Genomic DNA, 27,773 nt, shown 5'->3' on the forward strand with positions numbered 1-27,773 from the left:
CATACTTTATATACATTATACCCATGCATATTTTTAAACTTATTTATGGAAATATTTTAATATTATCATATTTTTGTATAAATATAAACAGTATTCAACAAAATGATTAATGAAACAATGTAAAAGGTAATGTACAAAAAAACCAAACCATTGTTTTGTACAATATATATTAGCCTAATTATATTGTCAACTGTGACAACACGCCCATAGTGGTAAAAGTGTTTAATAAACGGTGTAAATTTTTCCTGAGCAATTTGGAAATATATATTTTTTTTTTTTGTGCCAAATTTCTTCATATATTACCAAATATTCTCTGACATACCATGTGTGACAACAAGCCATGTCTGTTATACTGTACATGCAGGAATAATGCAAGCACATGGATACTTTAAACCAGCAAAACTATATAAATTGTGAACAAGGAAAGCTCATGGTGTGATACATGTTTTATTGTTATGTCAGTATCTCAGGGTTCGGCAACTTCAAAGCAGCGGATTCATGCACCTTTTCTCAAATTTCATTATGAAGTGCTAATTTTCAGTAGTAACCCATCACTCTCTGTATAAACGAAAATGTAATCAATCCAAATCCCAAGTCTTGTAATGATAGATAGATAGATAGATAGATAGATAGATAGATAGATAGATAGATAGATATAGATAGATAGAAACTTACATCTTTCAAGAAATTGGTTCCTTATTGATCTTGAAGCAATCCAGTGCCTCAGAAGTTCTACACAACAGCATCATGATGCCATTGAGATGACCACCAAACATCAAAAATGAGCTCACATGCAAAGCTCACTAGCACCCTGAGTATACAAGATGGTAAACAGTGTGTTTTAAGCAACATATCCAGCAAGTACAGATATTTTTTAGCCACTACTGTACAGTTGTGGGATGCTGAATTACGTTGATTTGTGTTGCTGTTTTGTGGTTGCTTGGTTTTCTTGATCTGAATAGAGCTGTGTGCAATAATGTCATGTAATAAAACAATACAGAAAAAGTCCATGAAGAATTAAAAGCACTATGCTATTTAACACAATGGAATTGTGCACTTTTAATTCCCTTTTTAAGCTTTTACACAATAAATGACATTAGAAGTACACTTTTTTTCTGTATACGTCCCCATAACTTCTAACTGCCGACTAATAATACATTAATGCCAGTATAACAGTGTTATGATAGAATAATTTCACACTTTACATCTATTCAGATCCACTTTCAGACTACAAAGCTTGGATTGCAGAGAAGTCATGGATTTACACAATTTACTGCTTGCAAACCCCAGCCATTTAATACAGCACAATTATCAGACTCGGCACACAACTGCTCGGTTTGCCGGTCATTTATGCAACCCAAAATAAAACAAATTACACAATGGAGCTGCTACAATTGTCACGGTGTATCACTCATCAATGCTACAGGTGTTTAACAGGACTAAGACGACCACTAGGACTGCGCTAATACAGTTGCTTTGTCTGGTGATACTACAGTGAAATGGTGTGAAATATAATATCTACGAGGAGCAGGCAAAACTTTATTTTATGTGTGGGGAATCAACCGTCAGGGTGTCTTTTCTTTGCTATTAACACATGGTTTGACAATCAGTCCTTATTCTCCTGTTCAAGAGGATATTCAGGCTCGCATGAAGATGCTCAGGCACAAAGGGCTGGTCTCATTTTTCAGCTCCACTCCAGTACATCAGTTCAGCCCCGTGCTTCAATAGTGTCTAAAACAGAAAAGACAACAATATGAGATGGTTAAAGGGATAGTTTACGCAAAAATGAATATTCTGTTCCTCATTTGATCACCCTCATGTTCTTTAAACTCGCTTGACTTTTTTGAAGAATGAAAATGGCCAATTGAATGAGAATCTTTTTAATGAATCCATTGCTCAGGTTCACAAAACTAGTCTGAATGATTCATCTCATGAACGTATTATTTTGTGCTCCACAGAAGGAAGACAGTCATACAGGTTTGGAATGACATGAAGTGAGTAAATGATGGTAGAACTTCCATTTTTGGGTGAACTATTTCTTTAAGACACTACAGGCAAAAACAGGTTTCCTGCACTGGTCAATTTTGATCTATTTGGCTTATAACATTTTGTATTAGACTAGTGCACAAAATCATCTAAAATACACATTTTAAGTGTTTATTTTATTACACTTTATCTATTTGTAGATTTCACTTACAATACATATCTTTATCGTTAAAAGCAGTTTTCTCAAAATGATTTTTTAGCACTTACATCCACCAACTTTTATCTATATTCTGAATAGATAAAATTATGGTCATACGCCTGATTTTATACAACAATTTATTCCCAAAAAATTGGCTGTTGACCATATTTTCTGATTTACGGAATGACAAAAAAAATCCGAAATTCCCTCTGTCAAATAGGTCAACAAATTGAAACAAGAATTTTAAACCTGGCTTTATACACTGTTCAGAATTATGCTCTGGAAATGTATACAAATTAGAGCATGTTTAATTAGATAACTCCTCATTTGCATATTTACATACATTTCTGAAAACTTGTAATGCAAAAAATGTTGGCAATCCTTAATGGAACCAATCAACTGGGAAATCATGATGATATCTATTAGTTAATTTATTAAAAACAAATTAATTTATTTTTAAAAAGAAAAATCTGTAGTTTTCAGCAATCACCTTTATATTAGATGTTGAGCTTGTCTGAGGTCGGTCTAAGACTCTGGAAAAGTGATGAGTCAATAGCAGCGCTACTGCAATCCTGGATCAGGTTCTTGTTGCAGTCACCAAAAGCTGGAGCAGCAGACATTTTGGGATGCGAGACCTGCCCGGTCAGAACGAGGATGTCGCCCAAAGCCACAGAACTCATGCTGTTCTGTGAGATCTCGCTGACGGGGGAATCTCTGGACACAGGGCTGCAAGGAAACGTATTTTGGTTCATTACAGGGACTGCCAATATTTTATCAATGTGGTAAGCAGGCTATAATCTGACCTATTTTCTCTGAAATAACACTTTGTTGAAGGCTAACCTGACATCCATGGACTGGACCCCATCAGAGAGATCATCCACCCCGCTGCTCTTTGCCTCCAGTGGCTGAAGGCATATGATTGGAGATACAGATGTTGCCTTTGGTGGATTGTTAATCACTGTGTTACCTGTTGTGCAAGATTAAAGTAGTTTAATCTACAATAAAAATGAAATAATAATAAATGCGTTATTTTACCAGATTATCAACATTATATTTTTGTGGAAGAGGCTAAACACTAATTTCAGTTCTTAATTACACCACTTGATGGCACTCTTTCTTTTTTTATATAAACAATATAGATTTTCCACATGCTGAGTCACTCAGTAACAAGAAACAGATTAATGAGTGTGTATGTTGCAGTGAATTACAAGGACTGATGCTTTTACACAGTGGAAAGGAAAGTTAAGTGTTGCTACGTGCCCACTGTAGATGATCTGTATAGTGATACGGGTCATATGATGAGTCAATACCTCTAGTTTCCAAGGGAGATGGTGAGATAGACTGGGAAACAGAAATGGGGGATGGGTCCTCCATCTGCGCCTCTTCTTTCTGTCCATAACATGACATGCAGTTTTATTTGCTACAGTCAGTAAATCGATGTTATTTGATAATGCAATTGGCCTGCAGAGAATTAATTTACCTTTTCTCCATCTGGTTTTCTTGTCCTTTTCATAATCTCCTCAATACGCTGTCAAAAATCAAAGATGCAAACTGAATTGACTTGTCATATAGTAAATCAAAAATAACTTAATGTGAAATATTACTAAACATAAATAAATAAACAATTGTTATGTGAATTATTTTTATTGAACCAAAATAAGTAGTGGAAAAGATTATAAAGCACTATCCAGTATGACCTGGTCAACATGAAATCAAAAGTGACTAATTTCTATACACTTTGAATATGCCTTTTGACAGATATTTGTCAGATTACGAAACTCCAATGGGTTGCAAACACTTTCATTTTGACTACACATGCAGACCCGGATTCAACTGCTCTGTTGCACACTCTCTAAAGTTTGAATTAAGCTTTAATTAAGAAATAAATCTGTGCATAGAAAAGTAGCCCTTAGAGATTACCACTTCATAATTACTTACCACTAAACTTTTCTTCTCATAATGTACTTCACATTGCATAATCATTGTAATAGTGTTATTATATTTTCCATTGATTTCTTGATTCTTAATGTAAACGGACAGAAAAGAGAAGAACCTTCTTCCTTTGCAGTCTTTCCTGCTCCTCCTGAATTTTCAGAAGCTCTCGCTCCTGCCTCTTCCGTTCGGCCTCTCTATGAACGCGCTGCACGGCTTCCTCCCTCTGCCAGACATTATGACACATCACATTTCCAACTATATCACATTCATCCCTACAGATATCCACAGCTACAGAAGACAGATTGGTGCTGCACGTGTTTGAGTAAGTGACTGGATGGGTGAGTATGCTAAATGTGTCTTGATGAGTCAGTTTTATTTCTGTGTAAATTTTTTATAGAAATTATATATTTTTATAATAAAAATGCATGAAATAAAAAATCTATTAAATTTATGTTATATTATAAAAACAATTGTTTGTTCAAACAGTGAGGTTCAAAAGTCTGAGACCAGTGCAGAAAATATAATAGATTATTTTATTTGTCAATACATTTTAAATATATAATGTAATATAATATAATAAATTATTTAATTTAAAATAATTTATTAAATGAAAACTAAAAAATATATTATATGTATATATTTTATTATAAAAAATATATAAAACATTATTATATTAAAGATGTATCTAATCAATTTTCATCAGTGGTCTCAGACTTTTGGACCCCACTGTTTGAAACAAACAAATAGTGAGTCATTGTTTTATTTAAATAATATAATATAATCCCTCTGACCTGTTTCTCCAGCTCATCCTGGAGATCCTTCCAACGTTGTTCCTTTTGGTGTCTGTCCTCCTGCTCTCTCTGGCAGCGCTCCTCCTCCTGTCTCTGTCTTTTCTCCTCCGCCTGTCGAGCTGCCTGCACCTGCCGCTGTCTCTCCTCTTCCTGCTGCCTCTGGAGCTCCTCAGCCCTGAGCCTGAGATTCATGGAGAAGATAAAATATAATACAGCAGCAAACACATTAATGTGACACACATACCCTAGAGACACATAATATCTCTACCTTTCCTCTTCCAGTCGTTGCTTTTCTTCCTGCTCCTTCTGTACTCTGGCCAGGCGTCGTCTCTCTGCCAGCAGCCTGGAGGCCTCCTCTGCATCAGTGGTTCCTGCTTTCCCAGTGGGAGTCACTGGAGACTCTGAAACACAAGACAGGAGGCACTTAGTCCACGTCACGTGATTGATATGCCATTAGAACAGCTTTTAAAGCAGAAGAAAGAAAGACATATGGATTTGTAACTAGATGTGGGTGAGTAAATGATGACAGAGTGTGTTGTTTTGGCCAAATTAAAATATAAATATTAGAGGAAAAACATACACTTAAAAGACAAAAGTTATAAATGTTGTCTTGAAATCCCTGAACAAGATATTACCTGCATTGTGTCCAAATTCCTTGCTTGTAGATTTTGGGATTCTCTCTGCTTTGGAGGTCTTTCTCTCTAGAGTGCTGTAGCCTTTACTCTCCAGCATCCCTTTCTCTTCTCCTTCCCACCTCTTACTCTCTAAACTTGGTGTGGTGGCTCTGTGCCTCATCGGGGAAGGGGGGTATTGACCCGGGGAGGCCGGGGACTGGATGCGGCTCTTACAGGACCTTGATCTGAATTACAAATGTATAGGCAAAATATACACTCTGCCTACAGTCTTTAAATAAACAGTGACAACAAGTAAATGATTTGATACAAAAAAACAAACCTTTTCGGTGTACTGGGGTTCTTTTGGGTAGAAGAACTTCGGGTGGGTGTTGTTGGAGACTCAAGTTTTTTCATAGATGAGTCGGCTAAGGTTTGGGCGATGCTCTTTTCTGTTTTCTCAGTCTAAACACCCAAAACAGACACCAGAATTATATATTTGTCCAATTTACTGTTCTGACAAAGCCACAAAGATAAGCTTAGTCTCTCAGCCAACCCAGAAACCCCTTAATATAAATATTCCTAATATTTGGTATCCTGCACTGAAAACAACAATGAACAACAATTTGTAGCGCTTATTTAACTAGGTTAAAGTTAATTTATAACTATACAATTGTTCATGGTTAAATCATATACCTGTACATTAGCTAATTTATACTTGAAATAACATAAAATGCATTTTTATATGTACAGTATAAACTAGCATTAACATTAATAAATGCAGCAAACGTATTGCTTATTCACAATAAACTAATGCATCAAAGGGATCGTTCACCCAAAAATGAAAATTCTGCCCCTTATGTTGTTATAAAATGTTTGTGACTTTCTTCTTCAGAACATAAAAGGAGATATTTTGAGAAATGTTTCTCAAATATCTATGAGAAAGAAAGAAAGTCATAGAACAGGATGAAGGTTAGTAAATGATGACAGAATCTTCATTTTTGAGTAAACCATCCCTTTAACGAATTGTAAAGCGTAATCAATTTTACTAATAATAGTGACAATAGTATTCGACATTATTAATGACTTTTACCTTCTAGACATAATTAATGTACGATTTAAAAAATATATATTCCTGCCAAGACAACTCTCTTAGTTAGAATGGTAATGAGTATAACAATGTTAATGCGTTTGGTCTTGGCAGAATAAACCAGTGTGATGCTAACTGCCGGTTGACCTAAAAAAAGTAACTTCATACCCGCACCAGTATACAGGCAAGAATCTGAAAGTTGATCAGCAAGCTAATTGGCTACCAATACAGTGGGAACCAATCAGTTGTGCCTTATAGAGAATCATGTAATTGCAAGCGGATTGGGTTAAGGACCTATGAGCCTGCGCCACCTAGAGTTTCATGACAGAACTTTGTATTTATTTTATGTTTCATATATCTGCCAACATATCCCTTGCTGGACATTCACAGACCCCTAGTTGAAAAATCTATGGCTATAAATCCACAACCGGACCTGGACATGCACAGATCTGAGTAGTGCAGTTGCTAGGAGACCAGCTCCTCTGTGGGCTGTGTCCCACTGTGCTTTGCACCAAATACATTTCTGAGCTATCTGACAAAATGTTGTTCACATCCATGCAGATCGGACCTGAGGGGTTTTCGGGGTTGTGGCTGCCCCTCTGGAGTCATTCAATGGTCCACAAAACGATGCGCTACCCTTCTTCCGCTCGGCTCTACTGGGTGAAGCCCTGTAAGGAGACCTGTGAGGGCTGGAGGAGGCTATTCGGGAACAAAGACAAGACACTGAGGGGCCAGAGGTCATAGGAAGACAAAGGATCAAATAGGGGCAGGGCAGAAATTGAAAACAATTAAATAGTGAAGCTTAATGCAAAAAAACTTGCCTTTCTCTGTCATATTGGGCAAAGTAGTGGAAGAGGACGAGAGATGTCTGCTCAGGAGAGAGTCTGGGGACTCGGGTGGAATAATAAAATCTTGAACTGCAGTGAAACATATTATGAATAGTTCCAAGGAGAAAGAAAACAGGCACAAGCGATCAGACACAATGATAATGATATTCAATCACAGTTAATTTTGAAGATAAATGCCAGAGGCTTTCTTTCTGATTAATAATTAGTGGCCATTTGGGTATGAATATTTACACTGATCAAAGACTTTCATGGAGAGCAGCAGGCTCATATTCATATGAGGTAGATTTCTGTACAGATTGGCAAAACTAGGATGTTTGTTAAGCTCGGATGCTGCATTTAAAATGAGCCAACAGATTAGACCCCCTACGCATTCTTTAGGGGGTGCAATGCAGCTCAAGGCGGATCCAGACTACACATCCTCTTCTGTGCATCCGGACCCCTTACTGGGCGTGGAAGAATATGACGGTCTCCATAGCTGATGCATGTAATCTCCATGGGACCTATGATTGGTTCGAAATCCAAACATTTTCATTTCCTCATTAATATAACATTTACATTCACCTTAAAAAAAAAAAAAAGACACAGACAGTAAAAAAAAACGACTCCAAAATACAAAGGAGGTGCCTGACCATGCAAAACCTGATGATAGGGTGTTTCCAGGGCGCTGCAGCATAAATATAACGTACAAATGCACATCCACCACAAAGAATAATATGATGGTTACAAGTAGACTTTTACATTTTATGAAGTCAACATCAGGATGCTGTTATGTGGCTGCTAGTGTGACGGAGGCCAGCTAGTGAGAGCTGTGCAGGTAAACCTCACTCGGAAATGCCAGTTTGAATCCCGCTCGGAGCAGTGCGAGTAGAACCAGAAAGGTTACACTAAGATTTTTTTTCTTTCTGTGGATAACACTACTATATTTGAAATAAAACTAAAATGTTTCTCTTCTGATTTTCTTTTTACATGACATTAATATTTTTCAGATATTTATTTCATTTCATTTGGCATTAGGACAATATAAATACTATATACAGTATATAATATAAAACAGTGTGAAAGCCAATTGTTTATATGCTAATATAAAGTAGCATATTGCTATTTGGTTCATTTTTAGCATATTGCTATGCGGAAGTTGAGGGTTTTGAGTAGTTTTCAGCATACTGCTCTAGGGTGTTTTGAGTGGTTTCTTACTGGCGTGAATCCAAAGTGCCGACACACTATGTTATTCTCGTCCCTAGATACGCTCATATTCCTCATTCAAAGTCAAAGGGTTTCTTTTTCACCCATTTTATCATCTGCCAGGCAACAAGTCGGATTATGTAGAAATTATGATTTAATACATTACAATACAGAACAACAGCAATAGTTATGTTTGCCTTAGCAAGCACCAATAATAAAACTCACCACAGAAATAAACAAGAAAACAGAGCATCAAATACACCTATGGGCAAGGCCAATATACACTACTGTTCAAAAGCTTGGTGTCAGTAACATCAGGAATGAAATTGATCAAAAATGACATTAAAGACAAATAAATGCTGTTCTTTAAATCATTCTATTCATCAAAGAAAAAAAAATTATCATGGTTTCCACAAAGATGTTGAGCTTTTTTAAACATTGATTATAATAATAAATGCAATTTCTGAAAGATCATGTGGAACTGGAGTAATGCTGCTGAAAATTCAGCCTTTCCATCACAGGAATAAATTATATTTTAAAATAGAAAAAAAGCTATTTTAAATAGTAATAATATTTTGCAATAATTCTGTTTTTACTGTATTTTTGATCAAATAAATGCAGCCTTGGTGAGCATAAGATACTTCTTTCAAAAACATCAAATAATCTCACTGACCCCAAACTTTTAAACAGTAGTGTGGATCTTAGATCGCAAATAACTTACACCTATGTAAAATCTCATGCACATGCAAACCGTCACAAATACAACATCTGAACCACTGTGACTCAAACTTCATGGAAGTGAACGGGCATGACACATAAAGCAGCATGAAGTCAGTACCGTTCCTGGATTTGTTGGCAGGAGGAGCGGGGTCATTGGCTAAGGAGGCTGAAGCAGGAGGAGAGGGTGGGGCGATCTTAGGATCACCTGTGCGGCAGGTGATGCAAAGCAGAGAAAGCACAGGTGCATGAGCACGACAGAGTATTTCACAAGCTCACAGTGAATATTATGAGAAGTCATAACAGTGTGTCCCTGTGAAATACTGATATACCCAGTCAGCAGTTTTTCTCTGACGGGAAGCTGCATAATTTCCAGCGGTGCATTTTTTTTTATTTGTTTATTTTTTTTAAAGTGATTTCGCTAATAAAGCAGGATGGTAATATGAACCACTGCCAGATGAAATAACCCAGAGCATGCATCTAATGCAATGATATCAGGTTATCAAAGAGCCTAATGTTTTCCAAGGGCAACCAAACTCATTCTCAAACGTTCGCCCTTACCCACAAAGCAAAAAAAGGCGTTACATGCATGTTATGCAGATATATTATCAATCTGACTCAGGATCAGGCTTAGAGCCCTGCTCTTTGGCAGTATAAATAAATGATGTAGTTATGAATGCACCACAGATTCAGGGTGGTGCTTTCGTGTCTGTCTGTCTTAAAAGCAGCATTTTGTCCTTAGAGTTGATTTGATTTACCCGAGCCTCAGGTCTACTGCTTAGGAGAGTTATAGGTTTGTGTAATTGAAACATTGGGGGGGGAGGGAAGCATTGTTTGAAGTCAGAACGTGGCAGTGACAGAGCAAAACGCCCTTCAGCTGCGCAGTCTAATATGCCCCGTGCAGGCACAGTGACAGCACAGTTTATGGTGTTTGTTCTCCAGCCAAAACAGCCCAAATTGACCCTTGCCCCCAGGCAGAGCTTTTGCACGGATGATTTATAATGCCTATGAGTCTCTGATCAGTCGCTGACAGCGCTAACCTTGAGGCAGAGTGTTTTTCTGCGACTGGGGCGACTCCTTGAGATCAGCAACAGCTCGATGCCTGTGTGACACTGCAGCTCCCTCATAAAACAGCTGCATCTGTCTGATTTCCGTCCCACAGCTCCCGTATCAGTCAATATCGCAGTCGGTTTTAAAACAAAAGGGCTGCAGTGCAGTTCCCACACCCTGTTTTCCTATCTCTCCATCTGAGAGGTCCCTCCACACCCTCGCAAACGCACACTCACCCTCGCAGGCTCCGGGAGGTCCACCCCAGGTCCATCGTTTCGGCCTCTGGTCCACCTGCAGGTTCCGCTCCAAGGAACGTCGCATCAGGGCCTCTAGTCGCTCCTGTTCGTTGCGTTCCAAAACAGGGAAGAAAAGAGACTCTCTGACCGAGCTGTCGCTACGGCGGCGTGAGGACGGGGATAAGGCTGGTTGCTCCATGGCGACCACCTCTCCTATCCGTCTCCGACTCTCTGTCCCTGTTCTTCCTTCCTGTATGTGTGCGAGCAAAACGACGAGGGCCTTGCCTTCTGTTTCTGCCTCTCTCTCACTCACCCTCCCTTGCACTCAGCGACTCTCTCTTTGTATCTCTCTCCTCCCAGGTGACTGTGTGTCTAAGAGAGCGTATAGCCAGACGGAGGAGAGAACTGCCATGCATAACTCCACCCACACCCTCCCCCCTCAGCAGCTGACACACACAGACCGAGTATTATAATGACACAGGTTGCATCAGTGAAAATAAGGAAGCCTATTTGTATTTTCCTGAAATTATCTCTCTATCTACATCAGCTCTCTGTATTTCCTCTAACCTAAATAACCTTTTTTCTCCATCTGAGTTTCACATTATAAGCGATTTTGCATAAATGGGCATAACCCTTCCCAAAACACTAAAATTTACACATACAAAATTGCACAAATAAACAGCCTTCCAGATTCAGGGGAGTACAACACATTGTCAATATAATCACAACAGTGAAATAACGTGGAGTACTTCATTCCGATTGATCAAATGGAATTCAAATACTTTTGTATAATCGTTAAACGATAGCCTCTTTGTTTATAATAAAGATGTAGCAGACTTTACCAAAGGATCCCTTGTGAAAAAGAAGTGTGCTTAATTGTATTGAATGTACACTTGTAGTGTAATTCAAGTACTGTACTTGCAAATAATATTTTTATATCTTTCTCAAAACAATTAAGAACACTTTAAAAAAATAATCATTTAAAGTACACTTATTTAAATACATGACATAGGCTACAGGTTTCGATAGAAAAGACATTAGTTTGGCAGTACACTTTAACAATATTTCTAATACATCAAAAGTAATTATTAACAATGTTATACGCAAGTCAAAAAGAACGATAAAGTTCAACTAATTGCATTTAATATAGTATTAAACTATTATATTAATTGTGATTAACAAGCAGAAAGTGCCTGAAACATTACATTCAGTTGGCACTTAAGTATATTCTCTTAAAGTATACTATTTTTGTAATAGGTACTCTTTTTAAAAGTATGCTAAAGTATACTTATTTTCACAATGGATGGTTCACTCAAAATTCTGTCATCATTTACTCACACACGTCATCCCAATCCCCCATGTTGTTCTTTCTTTTGTGAAAGTAAAAAAGTGAATTTTCTCAGAACATCCTGGTCGTTCTTTTCCATATAATGAAAGTGAATGGAGACTGCAGTCTGGGACAGGGTCAAGATTTATATATAAAAAAATATAAAAAAGACCATCATAAAAGTATCATATAAGCAATCTGCATGACTAGTACACTATATTCCAAGTTGTGTGAAGCCATATGATATAGCTTTGTGTGATGAACAGACCGAAATTATTCAAATCATTATTCAGTCATATACCAACACATTTGTCAGCAGACACCATTTTTCCTCACACAAAGCTATCGTATGACTTCAGAAGAAATAATACAGTGCATGTATTGTATGTACCATGTTTATTGTAATTTTATAGTGTTTCTTTGTCATTTTGTAGCTTTACAGATCCTGTCCCTATTCACTTTCATTATAAGGAAAAGTGCAGGCAAGGTATTTGTCAAAGATCCACCTTTTGTGCTCCACAAAGGTTATTCGCACAGAAAAGACATGAGGGTGAGTAAATAATGACCAAAAAGACTTTTCTTTTTCTGGGGGGTGAAATCGCAAATGGTAAAATAACCTAAAACCAAATGCAATCAACAGATTATAAAACACACACAAAAAAAGAAGCCATTACAACGTATAACTTGATTTCATCATAAAGAGCCTCATAATCAGCAAGTGTAATAATGTACAATCATTATCGAAAAATAAATCCCTTTAGGGTGATGCAAACCCCTCATATATCTTACATTCTCCTCTAACATCTCATTTTTTATCATTTGATTAATCTGATGAAAAAGACTGCAAAAAAAAAGGATGAATGACTTTGAGTGTACACAAAACTAGGTGGCGCCTCATGCTGCATATTGTGTGGACATAAAGAGGCCAAGCTACTGCTACAGATTTGATACCACTGCAGATACCGAGGAGTCAAAATGAATTTAAATCCAAAAGATGGCCTAGATCAGAGTCATCTGAGGTAAAACTAGATATTATAGTGCAGAATGCTAATATAGTGCTACCATGCCAGAACACAGAAACAGCACCACACCCTGCATACAATGATGCACTGCCTAACTGCAGTCTCTGCTAGTAGGCATCATAATGACACCATACAGTATTTTGCATCTGAGTTTCCTTTTAGCGTCTTCAAACACGTCCTTACTATGTCACACCACGTTTTTCTAGGGTAATTTGATTTGTACATGTCAGTTAAGGATGGATATCGGGAACAGTGAGGTCATTTGAGCACTCCAGCGAGAGTCACCAATCATTGCAGCATCGGAGTGGGGGTGGCTAGTTTTCAATCAATATAAACAAAGACTTCACTCTCCTGCTAAGACAAAGCTCAATGTCACAAAAGGTGGGAACTCTAGGAGGTTAAATTCGACATGAATAAAGACACAATTATGCACAGATAACAAAAACTATTCCCTTCATAAAATCTAATCAGAGCCCACTCAGCCCAGTAAAAATGTCAACCATTGTGGTGTCACCATCACAAATACGACATCTTGAATCAAATGACTTGCTACACCTAAGAAAATGATATTTTGGCTCAGGCTAAAAGATGATGTGTGTAATTCTTGTGCCACCAACAGATTTGCAAAGATAATAATTGTATCCAAACAGATTTTATGTTTTGGAAGGAAGATTTCCCAAATGCTTCCTGGATCTTCCATTAGACAAAATGGCAGACCCACCCCCAAACTCACGCCATTGGTTGAGTGTGTGTTGTTGTCTTGTGATCAAGGGGTTAAGGTTTAGCATGTTAGCATGGTACAGTCAGCACCTGCTGGTAGATATACATACACTAATGTTCAAAAGCTTTTTTTATGCTTTTGAAAGAGGTTTATTATCCTCACCAAGACAGTAAAATCAGTAACATTGTGTAATATTATTACAATTTAATAACTGTTTTGTATTTTAACGCATTTTAAAATGCAATTTATTCCAGCATCATTACTCCAGTCTTCAGTGTCACACGATCCCTCGGAAATAATTTTAATATGCTGATTTGGTGCTCATATTAATTTTGAAAAACATTGAGCTGCTTAATATATTTGTGGAAACCGTAATTAAGAATGATTTGATGAATAGAAAGTTCAAAAGGACAGCATTTATTTTAAAAAGAAAACTTTTATAAATGTTTCTACTGTCACGTTTGATCAATATAATGCATCCTTACTGAATAAATGTATTAATTTATTTTTTTAAATATCTTTATTGACTTCTTCATTTTGAACAGTAGTGAATATAGGCCTATTACTTGTCATTCCCTTTCTGCTGCATTTGATCCCACATACTGTGTTAAATATTATATTTTAATAGCTACAAAATTACACACTCCACCTTTAAGATTAAACCTACTGAAGAGAAAAATAAACGTATGCATAATAATATGCGATTCATGCAGAGAAATATGCATGAAAAGCCTGTGCTAATGAGCAGATACCCCAAAGAGTGTAACCCCTGACCTTTTCCTCCTCTATGCGCTGCCTCCTTTTCTCTTCCACGGCCGAACGACGGTGCATCTCCTTTTGCCGCTGCTCCTCCAGTCGCCTCCCTCGCTCCACCACTGAGCGTTCATACTGCTGCTGTGCACGCTGTTCCTTCTCCCAGAGAGCTCGCTCCCGCACAGCTAAAGAAACGGTGGGGGTGGACACGGATAAGTCTATAGATTGCCCTGATACGGGAAAGGCCAAGCCTTTCCCAACTTGCTGACAATACTGATTCATTTTGCTAAGCACTTAGTGGCATTACAGAAGTCTTCCGCTACTCAAGAGCCATCAGATTCAGTGATGAATGGAGCAGTAGTCTATTGCCCTGAAATAACCCCCTCCTTTAATTTATACACCAGATTGTCACAAAATCCATGTAGGAATTAAAAGTAGTTCTAAAGCAGGCAAGATGTTCTAGGCAATTCTGAAAGGAACATATGCGTTCATGTTTCTTTGTTCATATCTGAATCTTAGTAGGACAGACTGTTTAATAAAAGACTTGCAGCTAACCTTGGCTTCTGTCTTTCTCCTCTCTTCTTTCTTTGGCCAGTCGAATTCTGTCCTTTTTCGAGCCCCCATCTTTTCGAGCGAAAAGACGTTAAATGTTAAAATGCACAAAAACAGTGAACACACCTTGTATAGAGTCTATTGAATCATGACCCAAGCCAAGGATGTAACCAAATATTCAAGCCCCCCTCAATATCTATGGTGGTTATGGCCCAGTTACAAGCACTAAAACAGTGGGCTGGCTTTAATTGTGTAATGGTATGCAGATATATGCAAAGACAAAATGCTCAAGGCGAACACAAACGTGATTTTTAAGCACATTTCATACAGCTGAGGAGAAATTCTTGAAAAGACATTCGGACAATATGTATTATAATGTATTATAATATCATTACAAGAATCCGAATTTAAACGTAGGAAGTACAAAGCATGCCTGAAAATCAATAAACCCAACATCAAACACATTTATTCTGACCTGTCTGTTAGACAAATAAAAATAGCTTATAGTGGAGACCACAGCTGGTTGTCACAAGGGCTGTAGAGCAATTACACATATGTGATATTGTATGTTGGTTTCAAATCACTTCTGGGCTGTTTTAAACACATGCAATGAATATATTAATAAAAAAATGTGTTGGCTAAAACAATGGTTTGATATTTTTGCTGTTTCATGATTGTTTTACTGTTTAAATTTAGCTGTAAAGCCTACATGCCTAAGGGCAGGTACCAATTTACCCGATGTAACGTGACAGCATGTCCTTCTATTGGGGCATGTTGTCACAAAAGATCAATGTGTTTTTAATGAACTGCATATTTTCTTCCCTGGGTAAATCTTCAATTGATTTTTGCAGCCAAGACTTTAAGGTGTAGAATCTGAAATTTAACCAATGCTGAAAAGTAGGCTATTTACTGGCGTAAACACTGACAACTAGCCCTGGTTTTCCCTATGATATATAGACACTCACACACACCCATATATTATATACATGTATGAATGCATGTATGATATATACATATGCATACATTCATACATGTATACATACATACATGATACATACATACACAAACACACACACATACATGTGTGAGCTATGATTTTTCTCTCTCTCGGTGTGTATATATATATGGTTGGCTAAAACGTCAATTTGCTTTTCATAAGGGTGTCACTCTTCACCTGGACAGGTCAGTCTTTGGTTCCCCATCCTGCTCTCACCTCAGCAGTTTCCATGACAACAGCTCAAAATGTTCGCTTTCCCAAATTCCCAGTAATCCGTTCCTCAATACTGTCATATCTGGGTGAGGCATATCATTTAAAGCATGACAATATAACATAACGTACCTGTCAGGTTTTCCAAAATTGTGGCCATTACCGGTTTTTCTTTTGGTGTATTCGACGATTAATATCCAGATGACATTCCGACCCCACACACTCAATTATCACTATTTAGTGGAAAAATCAAAATGCGACGGAAAACACAGTTCACCTCAAGTTTTATTCATCCGAACCTCATCACGGTCTTCGACCAGATATCACCAGTGAAGGCTGAAGGCAGAGCCACAAGAGCGCGAGGTTCTAATAAATTACAACACGCTCGACCAATCGCCGCGTGCCGAGCGCGTAAGCAATGCGCCGAGGGGCAACGCATTACGTCATAGTTTACATTGCGCTATATATGGAAAGCTCGGCAGCTGCGCACAAGGCAGACATTTCCCATTTATTTCCCCTAGAGAGGTTTAATTTAATCTGCCTAGAAATATACACCTATTGCATACTTCATAGAACATCAAAAGCAAATTCAAGATGCCATTTAACCAACTAACAAAATGGCCATTGCCTTATAATTGACCAGTTGCATTGTAAAGACTGCTCAAAATATGCAAATATATGCCTAGATTATGTCTGGAGTCTGGACTATGTATATGCATCCAAAATGTGCACAACCAGATCACCAACAGCCTATTTCATGAATTTAAGTGTGGGGAAATAGGCTGGTTTGTAGAATTTTAGCAATGGATAATTTCAACCACAAGCCAAATACAACATTATTAAGAATATATAGAATATATACGCATGTGCATTAGAGGCAACCTTTGTTTTTCACACTGCAACACACGTGACAGGGCGAAAAACAAACAGTGACTAATATCACTGAAGCCTGTGGCTAGACATACACTTACTATAATTATACTGCCTATTTTATATCCACATCAAACACAAAATACATGCAACAATAAATACAATATCATATATGGTCATTTTGTACATTTTACAAACACTGGAGGTAAAAAGTGAATATGTTCAAAGGCTTAAAATACACATTTCTAGGATACTGAATGTTGTTGAATTTTATTTTTCAAAATCACAGGTTTTCTGATCAAAATCAACAGAGGACAAAAAGCAACCATTGTTAGCTCATCAAAACAATACACATAAAATAACAAATTATAACCAACAAGCTCAGACAAAAGGGCCAGTTCTTCCAAGAATACAATCAATAAACTTTCATTATTCTTGTATTGATTAGCCTATTTGCATACAAAAATATTCGCTCATTCTGGTTACTTGCTTTGTGAGCTATCATTTTAGGAAGTAAAAAATTTTTCCATTTTCATCTTACAAATATTTCAGTTGCTGATGTTTATTGTAGTTTAGTATTAAGCTGTAACTGAGTATCAACTGAAGTAATACAGAGCTTCAAGATTAGTTACTTTCGTATATTCAGTTTCAGCAGCCCTGTAAAATTAGTATTATCATCATTTGAAGTAGACAAAAACACAAAAAAGAAAACTAGGATGGATTGAAACAATGCTCATCAGAGACGAGCTGTTTTTGAATAAATGCATTGTCCAAACGCATCAATTTTGTGACCAGTAAATCTTAAGAGACTTCAAAAACATTCAAAAAAGGCAAGAGGCATTTTAGAGGTATCAGCTTTGCTCATAAGAGTTTCACTCACCTTTACAGAACATGTGAACATGTCTATTAGGATACAGACCGCAAGACCAAACATAAAATTGGTTATCTTTTTTTATTGCGAATCCATAGATTCTGTACTTGTAACTAAATTCCACTTGATGTGAAATCAATATAAATACATTAAAAGATAACAAAATGGATTGAAAGTGAAAATGCAGTCATGTGTTTAGTAAGAGAAACCCAAAACTTGAGCCTCCGTGTACATAATGATGTAGGGGCAACTTCATGGGGGGGGTGTGAGAATATTGTCGCTTCAGGCTGAAAAACATTCACTTCCCTGCTTCTTCCTCTTAGATCTGCAGAATAGATACATAGTATTGTCAGGACAAACACTAATGAACACAGATAAAAACTGATGTACTGACTACTTGTTTCCTATTAATCTTAATCTTCTGATGAATACAAGACTGCTTCTTACATCATCAATGTCTTCATCATCATCACCAATATCATCAAACTGAATCTCATCATCATCACCAGGCCCGAAGGTATCAGTCTCGTTGATTTTGGCTGCAAGGCACCAAAAGTGAGAATTTAATGACATGACATTTAATGCAGCGCAGCAAAAAGATCAGCATATTGCAAGCCAAGAACCTCTTTTCATCAAGAACTGTCTAGTTGAGGTTACGTTTCTCCGAATATACTCACCGTGTTCTGGAAGCTCTCCATAGGCTTTCAGACTCCGAGCTTCATCAGCATTATACTTCAAAATGACATCTGCTTTGTTATCCTGATAAGAGATTTCAGAATTTAAAGTGTCAGATATTCACTCCATAAAATAAACCTTGCATTAAAGAAATCTGTAGTTTCAGAAGCAGAATTAGTTTTATTTTTAATTTACAAGAGTAAAGCGTTTAAGTGATATTGGGAATTCATATCTTTCCTGGCAAATACAAATATATTATTTGAACAGTTATATATTTATAATAAATTACTAAATATTTTTTTTATTATATAGCTATGTTATATTACTATAATATATAATTGTTAAATTAAGAAATATTTAACAAACCTGCTCCTGCCAGTCGCATAAACATAGCCATTTCTTGTCTTAAGTACAAGAAAAAAAAAAAGAATGACTAACTTGTAAAACTAGTCTTAGCAATTTATGCAAACGAGCCCCTGATAGCCCATTAATCCAATGACTATAAATAATTATATCTACAGCTATATTTATTATATTAGTATAATCATATTAAATTAAAAAATAATATTTAAACAAACCTGGTAGTCTCTTAATCCAATGAGTATAATGTCTGACGTGTTAATCCACACCTAAATTTAAGAAACAAAAAGCATATGACAATAAAAAAAGTCTTTGGATTTCTTGTTAAAGAACAATTTAAACATTTTAAGCAGATACATATTCATTTCAGAACATTATTTTGTCCAATGCTTAAGTTTTCCAGCATATATATTAAAAAAAAATTCCATACACAACATTAGTTACATCAATTATTTAGTTTAATCAAACAATACTGACTGATTGGCCTAAACTTTTATAATCAGTCGAGTCAAGCTCATTCACAAAGTGATGAAAACGCTGAATCTGCATTTAGCCTGAAAAGTAAAGCGCACCTTTTTCCGGAGCTTTCCTCGGATGTGACAAAGCCGTTTGACTCCATCAAAACACATGGCCTCCAATCTCCCATTTCCCAACATCTTGATGACCTGAGCATATTCTAGAAGACAACAAATGATCAAACTAAAAGCATTTCAAGGAAAGGCAGAATGTTATTAAATGGAAGAGTATTACAACATACCTTGTCCATCCTCTTTAAACACCAGCTCCCTTTTCTCAGATTCATTCTCATTCTTACCACGCCGCCGATTTTTTCCTCCTTTACCTGGATACAGAGATATAAGATGAGATCAGATGATCATACACATGGAACAAAGTCTTCTCATTAACACTACACTGCAAATGTTGCCTAATGACAGAGCAAAGTACATCCAGCATGGATGATCTTGATCTATTGTTCATTTCATGTTTATTTGTAGGGCAACTTAAGCATGTAGGAGCCCTCCTAGAATATTAGTTTGATAATTATAAGTAACAATATTGAAAGTAGGTAAAGATCAGTGTACGTTTAACTGTAACGCTACATTTATCTGCAAGTTAACTGCGTAACGTTACAGCGGCCGAGAGCATCCCTCTCATTACCTGACAGAATATTTTATTTCGTTTTATGAGCTTAAAGGCCCAAAAAATTATTTAACTTTTTTTTATTTTTTTTTTTTATGGAAAATCAAACATTGACAATGAGCTGCTACATTGAATATCTGGCGCAACAGCTCACGTTACCTTGTTTGCTAAATTCAAGGCTAAATTCATCTCTTACAATTGTCTTAAGAAACCACCTTACCTTTGTTTTTCGGCATATTCTTTCAATCACGTCGACGACTCTCGTATAATGTTTCGAAACGTCAGGAAATTATAACCATATGTCAAATAGTTTACTTCTCAAACATGCTATAGTGAGCTGTTCAGCGCCGCTAGTAGCGAGAAAAGCTGAGAATGACGCATGCGCAGATCGCTTGCTCCATTCATGATTCAACAGCGCAAAACTTTATTCACATCACAACCGCAAACCCGAGCTTCCGTCCTCCTATCCGGTAGGGGGCGACAATTTCATCATTAACGTCAGTAACATCTGAAGAAACCGCATTGAGGTTTGTTTTGAAAATGTTTGCCTGTACTTCTTAATATAAAGGGGATTATCTACTATGACCAAGAGATAGCAAGCAATCTGAATGCAAAGATCATATTGTTTACATAGTCTAAACATTACATTTTTAAGCCAAAATCCAGTTAGATCGTAAACATTATGGTACATAAATGTGTGGTAGGTGGTTGCCCGAACCGATCGGAAACCATTATTCATTACATGTTACCCGAGGATCCGAAAAGACGCAAACTTTGGTTAAAGTTTATTAAAGACAGTAAAGCTGATGAGGAAAACGCGAGCCCTTCATGCCGGGTGTGTGGGGATCATTTCTCCGAGGAGAACTACTTCAAAATGGATCTGGGTTACACCACATGTATGATACTAAGCGTGGATGCTGTTCCTACAGTATATAACGTTACTGTTCATCGATCATCTGAGACGGAAAAGGAGATACGGGTAAGATGGCTCATTTTTTATTATTTTTTCAAATAGTTTTCATTCATAGGACATTTATATTTTAAGGTTACACTTTATTTTAAGGTGTCATTGTTAAAAGAGTGTAAATATATTTAAGTACTGTGTAATATTATTTAACAACATGTACTTACTATAGGGATAGGGTAGGATTTGGTTGTAGGGTTAGTTGCATGTAATTATGCATAATTTACTGTTATTACATGTAAGTACATGTAACGTAACATGGACACTGTAAAATAAAGTGTTACCTATTTTAATGATATAGTTATTAAATGGACAATTTCATTTTAGATATAATATAGATATTAAATGTTTATATATATATACACACACACACACACACACACACACACATATATATATATATACATATATACATATACATATATATATACATATATATATATATACATGCATATATTAGTATCGGTCCAAAGTTTGGAAACATTACTATCTTTAATGTTTTTGAAAAAAAGTCTCTTATGCTCATCAAAGCCTGCATTTATTTGATAAAATACATAAAAAAACAGTGATATTGTGAAATATTATTAAAGTTTAAATAAATGGTTTCCTATTTTAATATAATAATAATAATTTATCTCTGTGATGCAAAGTTGAATTTTCAGCATTATTACTCCAGTCTTCAGTGTCACATGATCCTTCAGAAATTATTGTAATATGCTGATTTATTATCAATAATTATACAGTATATATGAAGAGTTCAGATGCAAAAGCCTCTAAGTGCCATCTGAAATTTTCCTCTAGAATGGTCATTTTTTTCAAGCTCGTATATTTAAGTTCAGTAATTTCACTTAAATGGCAATGAAAATTACCTATTAATTGTCATTTAAGTGAAATTACTGAACTTTTGCATCTGAACTCTTCATATATACACACACACACACACATATATATATATATATATATATACACACACACATTTGTTTTTTATGTAATGTACACATTAAATATAATTACATATAATTCAACATCCATGTTTTATATAAAAATTCTCTCTCTCTCTCTATATATATATAGCCTATATATACTGTATATAAACAATTCTGTTTTGTAATCATGTACTGGATTCTGTTTTATCTGACAGGAAGCAGAAGATGAGAGTGTGGAAGATGAAACATGCAAAATCACAATTTCTGAGGCCATTTCACTTGCTTGTGTCAAAGAGGAGCCTCTTGAATATGAGCTGAGTGCCAACATGACATCTGGACAAGAGCAGGATGAGTGTGTTAAATATGAGGAGAGTGAGCTGGCCGTTACAGAAGACTGTATTTCGACCGTCATCTTTGAGAATAAAGAAGACAATGTCAAAAGAAAGTATATCAGCTGTTTAACTTGTGGCCAGAGGTTTCGTAGTAGACGCAACCTAATGAAGCATCAACGTGCTAATCACAGTAAGAAGAAAACCAAATGTGAAGTTAAAGAAAGGTTGTATATGTGTTCAACTTGTGGGGAGAAGTTTAATGAAATGCGTCTCCTTTTGCGGCATCGAGTCGTACACACTAGGGAGAATCCCGATGGGAGGTTTGGGTGTCAACAGTGTGGAAAAGGCTTTGCCCATCAGGCTTTTTTGAAAGCTCACCAGAAAGTTCACGAGGATGCAGAGTCGACCATGCCGTTCACCTGCCACTTATGTCCCAGACGTTTCGGTTACAAAGTTGCTCTCGTTGCTCACATGAAGCATCACTCATCCAAACTTACGTGCACCTGCCCCATCTGTGAAAAGACCTTTCAGTTCAGAGGTTCCCTCGTTCAGCACCTCAAATCCTCTCATGCTGGAGAAAAACTCTTGTGCAAGACCTGCGACAAGGGTTTTCTAAGAGTCAATGGCTACATCAAACACATGGACAAACACAATGTGATGACCCCGTTCTACTGTGACATCTGCAAAATATATCTCTCCCAGCGAGGCTACGCCGCACACATGCTCACACACGAGCAGAAGTCAGAAGAGTCTGTTGAGAACCAACCAAACAATTCAGAAGGAGGAATCGAGCCTGTGACCGTGAGGCAGGAAGAGGCCATGATGGAGCCACTCAGTGAAGATGAGATGGAAGTTCTTGCTGAGAGTTCAATGGATCTGTCAACAGTGGAGGACGTGGAGTCTGGAATGGTTCTGGAGAAGGAACTTCCTCAAGATAACCATGAAGAGGAGAAGAAGTGCGAGGACAGCGCTGGCACACAATGAGATCTCAGTTTAAACAAGTTTTAAACTAGTACTGTATACATTTAGTTAAATTAAGTATAAACCCTTTAGTTTACCCGAGGCAAACTATTTTTTTATTTCAATAGTCAGGATTATGATTAAATCTAAGAGCCTAATCCAATTAAAATGTTTCAATGTTAGTTACACTGTTAATATTGTAGGCAGATTTCTGTATTATGTCTCTGTGGTGTTATTAATAATGTTTAGCTGCTATTAATGTTTAGACATTCTAAAAACATTTTATGTGCATATTCACAAAGACGTACTTTGTAAAATGCATTTCTTAAAATCACAATTAAAATGCATTTTTATGAAATACTTTTGTCTTTCATTTAAGAAATTGATATGAAGAGATGCATTGGACAGATTTTCTAAATTTAAATGATATAGTTATAGAAATTAATATTTTTATTCAATAAGGACGTATTAAATGAATCAAAAGTGACAGTAAAGACATTTATAATGTTACAAATGATTTCGATTTCAAATATATGCTGCTCTTTTATGTATTAAATAATCCTGAAAAACTATATCATGGTTTTCACAAAAATATATTAAGTTGCAAAAATATCAACATTGATAATAATAAGAAATGTTTCTTAAAGGAAACAGCATATTAGAATGATTTCTGAAAGAGCTTTGCCATTGCATGAATAAATTACATTTTTAAAATTCTAATTAATATTAATATTTTACAATATTAATGTTTTTATTATTTTTGATCAAATAAATGCAGGCTTGGTGAGCAATAAAGACTTTTTTCTTCTTCTTTAAATCAAAAGCAATCTTACTGACCCCAACATTTTGAATGTTATTGTATAATATATATTTAACAATTTTAGTCACACACTCAAGCACGCAAAATTGTTAACAGATTTTTCTACATTCTAAATGAGAAATAGTGTTAAAAAAATACTGTTTCCAGCAACACTGTCAGCCATGTAACTTTGAAGTTTGTATTCTTTGCATAAGGTCAATATGTGACTCAGATCCTCAAATGTGCTATGTAAAATTAGAGGTCAGAGTTCACCAAATCTGAATATTTTGCATGCAGCACAAGACAAAAATCTTTTTCTTTGCTTGCACTTTGGCTCACCCACGTTCGCAAGTATTGTGTGACGAACCCTTTAATGTGGTTTCCAAAAAAAATTTCACAGTCATATTAAAAAATGGCAAAATTTATTTTCTACATGTACAAAAGAAAGAACAGGATAGCAGCTTTTATGGACAGCAACATTTCTAGCTCTCTTCCAAGACAGGAAAAATACAACTGAGATGAAAAGAAAATGTACAACTTATTTAAAATTGCTCAGAAAACAAAAAACACAAACCTGCAAGGAATTAGAAGTGGTTAAAAAAAAAGGGGGAAAAAAAACAAAAAAATAATCAGTCATGCTCATAAACATGACCACTTCCACAGAGCTACTAGCTAATATAGCATCTTGCCCATGCACATTTATAAAAATATGTCAAGGCTGTAAGTAGTCACTTAAAAAAAGTCACTACATATATCTCTGTACATCCCTACATACAAACAAATACACAGGTCAGCAGGTTTTAGGTGAGGCGATACAGCCGTATACATTTCTGTCCCAGCTTATTTAAATTTTTTTATAATGTATTGCGTTTCACCTGAGTTCTCTATTTGACATTCTGTGCCGTTTACATGTAGGCCTCCACCGCATGTTTTGTGCTTTGGACCTCGTTCACATTAACGCCAGCGGCCGTCACACAAACATTCAGACTCGACTTACAGTCTTGTATGGGTCTGCTGAGAGGGGTTTTGTCCTAGTTTGTTGTTAAAATCTGACAGGAGAACAAGGTTTGCTGGGATACACCGTAGCAGTTATGGTTTGGTGGGGTTTAAATATGCTATATGGCGTTCCTGATGTAAAATAGAGCAGAACAGGATACAATTTCAATAATCAGTGTCGAACTGACAGGAACATTTCCCATACAACTGGAGCTTTTCGCAACTGTGTTCACGGTTTGGTGCAGGAATTTGTTGTCATCCTCGAAAATCCCCATCCTCCCTGAATACATTAACATCTTAGCTTTTTTTGTTTTTTTTGCAGTATGCTTATATTCATACATAATTAGCTCCTCAGAAATAGTCCACAGATTCTTCAACGGTTTGCGTTTGGAAGCAGAGGCATGATTGTACAGGGCGAACTGTTTCTATTGGCCCTGGAAGTAACCAGTGAAGGAAGATTTTGAGTGTCCACCAGGGGTCCTCAGAATCTACACTTGATTCTGAAGGCCTCGACACAAGGTGGGCAGCAAGCAAGCCGAGTTCAGGCTGTGCTCAAACCAAGCTAGAGGTCACGGGGGTTGGAGGTGGAAGGTATTAGCTCATAAAGCAGTGGAGGTCAGTTTTTTCACTCCTCTGCGCTGAGCAAGAATAGAACAGCCCACGGGCTCCAGCACGGGAGGAACGCTCCTATTCAAGGCAGAGTATGTAGCAGCCATCGCCCCCTACAGGAGAAAAGATTTCACACAAAACTTGCTTAATTAAACTGTCCTGCCAAAGTGTCAGGTTGAAAATAAGTTTTCTACACCTTAATGAAATTCTTTCCATAATTTCCCTAATATAATTTCTTTCTGTGATGAAAAGCTGAATTCTCAGCATCATTACTCCAGTCTTCAGTGTCACATGATCCTTCAGAAATCATTCTAGTATGCTTATTTGATACTCAGTTATTATCAATGTTGAAAACCGTTGCGCTGCTTAATATTTTTTTGGAACCTGTGATTTTACCTCTTTTTTTAACAACTTTTTATTCATAAAGGAATCCTGAAAAAAGTATCACAGGTCATAAAAAATATTAAGCAGCACAACATTGATAATAAATCAACATATTAGAATGATTTCTGAAGGATCGTGTGACACTGAAGACTGGAGTAATGGCTAATGACAATTCAGCTTTACATCACAGAAATAAATTATATTTTAAAGCATATTAAAATTGAAAACCATTATTTTAAATTGTGATAATATTACAGTTTTTTCTTTATTTTTGATCAAATAAATGCAGGCTTGATGAGCATAAGAAACTTATTTCAAAAACATATAAAATAGTAATGTTTTCAAACTTTTGACCGGTAGTGTATATTTTATAAACAGAATATCAAGCCGATTCAACAGCTGAGCAAAAAACCTTGGGAACCTTGTGAAGCATTTCAGGGTCAGAGTAAAATATTTATGTGAACACTTTTAGATATTTAGGTTTTATTCTAAAGCACAGTGTGCAGACAGGACCAAACCTTAACCAGATGGGGGGCGTCGTGTCTGTTCAGCTGGTATTTGGGGAGCTGGTCTTTGTGAACGATCCAGGGATGTCTCAACACCTGTGCAGCTGTTAGTCTCTGATGAGGGTCTACATGCAACATCTTAGACACCAAGTCCTGTAGAGAACAACAACGAATGATTATTTTTGTCTGGTGGTCCTGTTTTGAAGTGTATATTCAGATGCTCTTCTCAGGCGGGCACCTTTGCCTCGAGTGAAACAGAGTTCCAGTATCCGCCAGTGAGAGAAAACTTCCCACTGCCGATCCGAGCCAGAATCTCCTCCGGCGTGTCCTCGGGGCCATTAGCAAATGGCGTAAATCTGAGAAAAAGCTTGGTGTCAATTGAATAGAAACACATTTTGTAAACTATAGTGCTAAGTTTAAATACTTACCCAGTTAACATTGTGTACAGAAGGACACCTAAACTCCAGATATCACAGGCAGCGTCATAACCCTGTTTCTTCAGCACCTGGGGACCAAAGTGATGTTCTCCGATCAAGAAACTCACATTTATTTGATAAAATATTGTGCCACCTTAAAAACGTACCTCTGGGGCCACAAAGTTGGCAGTATAACATGGCGTCATCAGCAGTCCGTTTTCCGCTCTCAGCTGCTTGGCAAAGCCGAAATCGCAGATCCTGATGGACTCGGGATTCCCAGATTCATCAACATACAGGATGTTACTGGGCTTTAGATCCCTGTGAACCACCTGAATAGGAAGTTTAAATTAGAACCAAGGAGCTCAAAATGTGCATATGATTTAGGCCCATTATTTTATAGAACAACAGTAAAATTACAATAATAACATGTATGGTTGTCTTAATTTCTTTGCTTTCATTTAAGAGGCTTTTTATAAACGTGCCTTATAAAATAAAAACAATACTGGTTTGCATCTTGAGAAAACAATTGCACTGTAATTTTAAAATACATCAGTGCAAGTTGCTTTCAGTTAAAAGAGCTTAAACATGCATTTTAGTTTGGGACTAGGCTTAAGCCTTGTCTGTAAAACCGGGCATATATTTATATAATTACATCACAGTTTGATGATCGCACTAAGCCGTATCACATTCTCACAACCATGCATTGTCAAAATTCATAAAAAAAAGTTATCGGGCAAT

The 27,773-nt window shown here is 36.6% G+C and overlaps 4 protein-coding genes across 8 annotated transcripts in view; 1 reads left to right on the forward strand and 3 right to left on the reverse strand.

Moving 5' to 3' along the window:
• Positions 1 to 1,029: 1,029 nt before the first annotated feature.
• On the reverse strand, positions 1,030 to 16,635 carry map7d2b (MAP7 domain containing 2b). Of its 2 annotated transcripts, XM_082184940.1 has the most exons (17): positions 16,360 to 16,635; positions 15,024 to 15,092; positions 14,490 to 14,653; positions 10,646 to 10,748; positions 9,481 to 9,567; positions 7,434 to 7,529; positions 7,181 to 7,311; positions 5,866 to 5,987; positions 5,547 to 5,770; positions 5,180 to 5,312; positions 4,912 to 5,092; positions 4,239 to 4,343; positions 3,666 to 3,713; positions 3,496 to 3,574; positions 3,026 to 3,152; positions 2,676 to 2,911; positions 1,030 to 1,731 (listed from the first exon to the last, which is right to left on the reverse strand). In XM_082184940.1, the coding sequence occupies exons 1-16, from the start codon at positions 16,385 to 16,387 to the stop codon at positions 2,683 to 2,685; spliced, it is 1,926 nt and encodes a 641-aa protein (XP_082041066.1). In that variant the 5' UTR covers positions 16,388 to 16,635; the 3' UTR covers positions 1,030 to 1,731; positions 2,676 to 2,682. The 2 variants fall into 2 exon arrangements, with proteins under 2 accessions (XP_082041066.1, XP_082041067.1); XM_082184941.1 differs by lacking the exon at positions 9,481 to 9,567.
• A 716-nt stretch (positions 16,636 to 17,351) lies between these two features.
• eif1axb (eukaryotic translation initiation factor 1A X-linked b) lies at positions 17,352 to 20,526 on the reverse strand. Its single transcript, XM_082184942.1, has 7 exons — positions 20,364 to 20,526; positions 19,761 to 19,844; positions 19,576 to 19,679; positions 19,222 to 19,272; positions 18,646 to 18,727; positions 18,416 to 18,507; positions 17,352 to 18,293 (listed from the first exon to the last, which is right to left on the reverse strand). Exons 1-7 carry the CDS (start codon positions 20,377 to 20,379, stop codon positions 18,288 to 18,290), a joined length of 435 nt encoding a protein of 144 aa, XP_082041068.1. The 5' UTR covers positions 20,380 to 20,526; the 3' UTR covers positions 17,352 to 18,287.
• A 124-nt stretch (positions 20,527 to 20,650) lies between these two features.
• On the forward strand, positions 20,651 to 23,683 carry LOC309508773 (uncharacterized protein). The gene is made up of 2 exons (XM_082183243.1): positions 20,651 to 21,122; positions 22,249 to 23,683. Exons 1-2 carry the CDS (start codon positions 20,826 to 20,828, stop codon positions 23,347 to 23,349), a joined length of 1,398 nt encoding a protein of 465 aa, XP_082039369.1. The 5' UTR covers positions 20,651 to 20,825; the 3' UTR covers positions 23,350 to 23,683.
• An 846-nt stretch (positions 23,684 to 24,529) lies between these two features.
• Positions 24,530 to 27,773, reverse strand: part of rps6ka3b (ribosomal protein S6 kinase, polypeptide 3b) — a 38,556-nt gene continuing 35,312 nt past the window's right edge. For all 4 annotated transcript variants that reach the window (XM_082183240.1, XM_082183241.1, XM_082183239.1 and 1 more), the window contains 5 exons: positions 27,203 to 27,364; positions 27,048 to 27,124; positions 26,858 to 26,975; positions 26,632 to 26,772; positions 24,530 to 25,842 (listed from right to left, as the gene is read on the reverse strand). In XM_082183240.1, coding sequence (XP_082039366.1) covers positions 25,720 to 25,842; positions 26,632 to 26,772; positions 26,858 to 26,975; positions 27,048 to 27,124; positions 27,203 to 27,364 — 621 coding nt within the window. In that variant the 3' untranslated portion in view covers positions 24,530 to 25,719. The remainder of the gene's footprint in view (positions 25,843 to 26,631; positions 26,773 to 26,857; positions 26,976 to 27,047; positions 27,125 to 27,202; positions 27,365 to 27,773) is intronic.

The sequence above is a fragment of the Leuciscus leuciscus genome, assembly GCF_965113295.1.
Source record: "Leuciscus leuciscus genome assembly, chromosome: 11".
NCBI lineage: Eukaryota > Metazoa > Chordata > Actinopteri > Cypriniformes > Leuciscidae > Leuciscus > Leuciscus leuciscus.

Excerpts from the sequence above, each read along its gene's own strand:
- eif1axb (XM_082184942.1), bottom strand. Across the intron at positions 19,680-19,760 it reads GTTTAAAGAGGATGGACAAG|AATATGCTCAGGTCATCAAG; the intron begins GTATGTTGTAAT and ends GTTGTCTTCTAG. Across the intron at positions 18,728-19,221 it reads TTGGATTAAGAGACTACCAG|GATAACAAAGCAGATGTCAT; the intron begins GTTTGTTTAAAT and ends ATCTCTTATCAG.
- map7d2b (XM_082184940.1), bottom strand. The coding sequence starts at position 16,387 with ATGGCCACAATTTTGGAAAACCTGACAG. Across the intron at positions 10,749-14,489 it reads AGCGCATAGAGGAGGAAAAG|GAGCGACTAGAGGCCCTGAT; the intron begins GTCAGGGGTTAC and ends CGCAACGAACAG. Across the intron at positions 3,153-3,495 it reads ATCTCCCTTGGAAACTAGAG|GTAACACAGTGATTAACAAT; the intron begins GTATTGACTCAT and ends CTTGCACAACAG.
- LOC309508773 (XM_082183243.1), top strand. The coding sequence starts at position 20,826 with ATGGTACATAAATGTGTGGTAGGTGGTTGCCCGAACCGATCGGAAACC. Across the intron at positions 21,123-22,248 it reads AGACGGAAAAGGAGATACGG|GAAGCAGAAGATGAGAGTGT; the intron begins GTAAGATGGCTC and ends TTTATCTGACAG.